The sequence below is a fragment of the Charadrius vociferus genome, unplaced genomic scaffold (assembly GCF_000708025.1).
Source record: "Charadrius vociferus isolate BGI_N301 unplaced genomic scaffold, ASM70802v2 scaffold59, whole genome shotgun sequence".
Taxonomy (NCBI): domain Eukaryota; kingdom Metazoa; phylum Chordata; class Aves; order Charadriiformes; family Charadriidae; genus Charadrius; species Charadrius vociferus.
This window is the reverse complement of record NW_009661371.1, coordinates 8,534,504-8,538,657: the sequence shown is the minus strand read 5'-3', so window position 1 is coordinate 8,538,657 and position 4,154 is coordinate 8,534,504. Positions and strand designations below refer to the sequence as shown.

At 41.2% G+C, this 4,154-nt stretch overlaps 1 protein-coding gene across 1 annotated transcript in view; it reads right to left on the bottom strand.

Annotated features, from left to right (window-relative positions):
* Positions 1-4,154, bottom strand: part of M1AP (meiosis 1 associated protein) — a 29,396-nt gene that overhangs the window by 24,989 nt on the left and 253 nt on the right. The window contains exons 2-3 of the mRNA XM_009893745.1: positions 3,065-3,094; positions 2,457-2,465 (exon numbers count right to left, since the gene is read on the bottom strand). Of these exons, the coding sequence (XP_009892047.1) occupies positions 2,457-2,465; positions 3,065-3,094 (39 nt within the window). The remainder of the gene's footprint in view (positions 1-2,456; positions 2,466-3,064; positions 3,095-4,154) is intronic.

Sequence of the window (4,154 nt, the reverse complement as noted above, 5' to 3'; positions counted from 1 at the left end):
CATATGTAGCTCAGCACTTCCCTGGACTTGGTATTGCTTTATAGTGATCCACAGAAGGCAGGCTGAATATGAACCAGGCTGGCCAGGATCATCATAGACACCTCTCATACTCTTTCTCCATGTGGTATTACTTGGGGCTGCCTGGTACCAATTACCCAGCAATGACCTTTCCTCAGCATAGACATGACAATGCTCTGCTGCCAGAGATCACCTTCCTCACAAAAGAGGCAACTGATGAACACATGACTTGTTTGCTTCAGATGCTTGGAGCTGTGACTCACTGAACCACTCCTGAGCAGCCACGGTTTACAGCATGGTCTTTCAGTGTCACTAAGCTATGACCCAGGGGGCTCAGGCGTGTGTTCACAACAGCTCTGATGCTTCTGCAAATAAGATGGGGAAGAAAGCTGGGATGGCTCAAACCTCACCTCAGAATAGTGAAGAGAATCGTCTTAAGGAAAGACACCACACTTTGTACGAGAAGTGTGAGAAGTGTCTGGCTCATTATGTCAGTTCTGCTGTGAGGTTAGCGATCTTCAATAAATGCATCAAGCAGATGCAGCCAGGAGCTTCTTCAAAGTGCTACAGCAAAATTCCCCGCAGTTCCGATGCCTGCCCTGCAATCCCAGGAGGAGCTGCAGCTCACAAAGATGTAAACCAGTTGTCTCAGATCATATATTGCTCCTAACTGGGGCAGAATAGAGCTCAGCACGGGCTGCAGGGCAACCTGAAGTCCAGCTAAGTACCTGCCCTTTAGAACTGGCACAAGCAGAGTTACATTTTCTCTTGTATATGCACAGCTACTTTAAATGTTAACTTAGGTAAGTGTACGCAAGCTGCAGTTTCAATTCTGGAATGTGCTTGGGACGTAAGTTAAGCTTCTAAGCACAAATTGTGGTGTTTAATTATTTCTGACTTCACCTGTCTTCTAGGCGCCGACACCCAGCCCAGTGCCATAAGCCTTGACGTGTCTCTTCTCATGTGACACCCCCTCCCTTAGTACACAACTACAAGAATTCATAACTTCACACTGCGACCAGCAAAACATTTTAATCTGCAACAGTACATTGCTTGCAGAAAAAAAATACCAAAACAAGAGATCAAAACTGGCCACGAGCTGGGGTAGGCACTATGCTCACTGCCCAGTTTGGTTCCTTCCACATGTTGTGCCCTCACCTACTTCACTTTCTTAATTTGCTCATCCCTGTCATTAATGTCTTTCTCCCTTGTTTCTTTTTCAGCCCTTTTTTGTGAGGTACCCTCTGTGAGTTGTGGGGGATGGCTGCCCATCCCAAGAGAGAACCAGTAGGAACAGGGCCCATCAACTGGAGGTACTCTGCTCAGAGTCCTTACTCAGTTCCACATTAAATTTTTTTGATGCTTTAATGCTCATTTCCCCTCTCGTCACCATCTGTTGTTCTGCCCCAAATAACCAAAGAAAGGTTATTTGTTTTCCTAGTTTCCTTTTCTTTGGCATCCCCCTGCCCTTTCCAGGGAAGCAATTTGGACTTGTTAGAGTTAGGCCAACAGAGGAGACCAGTAGGAATAGAGCCCATAAACAAGTGCCCAGGAAAGTCTAAGAAAAGGGTAACCATATATGACACTTCCCCATGTACTCTCCCAATCTCTATTTTCAGCGCCGGGGCTTTCCTGACTTCATATGATTTGTCTAATAAGCAATCTTTAATATAGCTCTATTTTGGTTCCTCACTGAGAAGTATCAAGTTGTTCTCTAGCTAGACCAGAAAGTCAATGTGATAAACAGCCTGCCCCATTGAGACAAAGGGGCAAATTCAGGAGTACAGAAAAAGCAATGGAGCCCCGGTGTTTCTGAAGAAGGCTGAAACGGAACAGATGTTTATCAGATAGAGGTGTAAAACTGCTCCTCGTTCCAGAAGCTGCAGAGGACCAGATATCATTATTAGTGAAATTAGGTCAATTGAAGAAGATAGTCATCTTGCTATACTGTACTGTTCCTAATAGAGAAATAACCGCTCTGAAAAACAGCCTTCAGTACAACAGATGCCTAAAATAAAGAGATGGCTCACTAGGCAGAGCATCCAAGCAAAGCTGGGGAGAAGGGGAGTGGGGGCTCACACTGGAGTTGTGCCTATCAACTGGGTATGCACCACTGGCTCAAGACTTTGACTGTGAACATTGCTGTCTTGGACAAGTCCCAGAGAAACACAATATTACGGCAAAAGAGTTGATGTGATTACCCATCATGGAAACAGGAGGAGGGGGTATTTTTTAGCTCTCTTTACAGCATTGCCAAATCTGGTATTGGAATGTAGCATTGAAAAAAACAGAAAAGGGAATACATAGAAGGCCTTGGAAGTTATTAAGGGCCTGTAAAAATGCCTTGCCGTTAGACTTATACTTTGTTCTTTGTCATTTACTGCCTAGAAGATTGAGAAGGGACCTGATTATGTTTAGAGGAACAAAGTATAAAATACAAGCAGGTTCTTCAATCTAGCCAAAGAGGAAATATATTAACAAATCCCTGGAAGCTAAAGCCACTAAATGCAAATTAGAAACCAGGTGCAAGTTTCACAATGACAATGATTAACCACTGGAAGAAATTATCAACAGAAGTACTCGATTCTCCATCTTGTAATATCTTCAGATCAAAACTAGATGTCTTTCGGGAGGAAGTGCTTTGATGATAATATGAGTACTTTAGTGAAATGTAATAGCCTGTAATATGGAAGAAGCCAAACAATGATCTAAGGGTTAAAAGCTTTAAAAGCTGTGATTATCAAAATGAAGAACTGTTGTTTAAATAAAAAAGACAGCCTGTCACGAGCAGACGATTCATATGATGGGGCAAGTAGTGAGATTGTGTCAAAGTGCAGTTGGGCTCTGGTGAGCCATGATTACCAAATGACATCTGAGGTTGCTGTCAGCCAGCACATTTTGGATCAGTGTCAGGACATACCTAGCAGATACAAAAGCAGGTGTTTGGCCCCTAACACTTAAAAATTAACTTGGACATGATGCAAAATCATAGAAAACAGGCTGGAACCAGTTGTGAAACAGATTACCTAGTCCATCCTACAGTGACGTGCCAGGATGAATTACATGTAAATTCATCCTAGGAAGAGAGACAAGTGTCTGTTCTGAAAGTCTCTAATCAGAGTGATTTCACAACATCCCCAGAAGATGTTTCTTTGGTATCCCCTTAGTTACCCTTTCACATTACCTATAACCTATTTTACAGAATAAACACCACCATTATAGCCACAGCCTTCTTGCCAATCACATTTACTATGATTTTTTTTCCCCAGGTGGTGTCTACATTTCCTGAGATGTGAAAACTCGACAAAGTATTTCAGAATGTTTTCACCGCTGCTGAAAAAAGTGGAAGGGTTAATACTATGTGTATACACTACATTGCATAAATGAGAGTGCTCAGTATGACTGTTTATAATAGTATGACTTCAGAGATACTTGTGAACTTTATGATGCCTTGTAATGCCAAACTTTGCTTGTAGAGTCATTCTACACCTATCTTTATTCTGCTGCATATCCCTAGTTGAATGAAATATTTGTTCATACTGACTTAGATCTATATATTTAAAAGATGTGTAGATGTGGCGCTTAGAGACGTGGTTTAGTGGTGGACTTGGCAGTGTTAGGTTTACAGTTGGACTCAATGATCTTAAGAGTCTTTTCCAACCTAAATCATTATATGATTTTAGGATATTTCTCAAATTTGGCAAAAAATATTTTGAATTCTGATCCTTTCCCCTTAAATGTGCACCCCTCCCAAAGTGACAATATTTGTGTAATATACAGATCATTTGACCATCCAAATTATTACAGCTGTAGAGTTGTGTTTGACATTTTTGATAGAGAAGCAGTACAGACAGTGCAGAAAGCAGCACATGAAAGGGAAAGGTACAACAGATGTTTTAGAAGGGAACAGCACAAAACCTCATCTATGCACATGAGTGACTCCACAGACCAAAAATACAACACTCTTCCTTTTAAACATCATTATTTCATAAAATTCACCTCTTCCATGAAGTCTATGAAACTATGGTCTATGAAAATGATTATTTTTTACATATAAATTTTTAGTAAAGCATAACTTTCTTTACCAAACTACAACCATGTATTGCACTTATGTTTGTTAGATCCCAAGAGACATG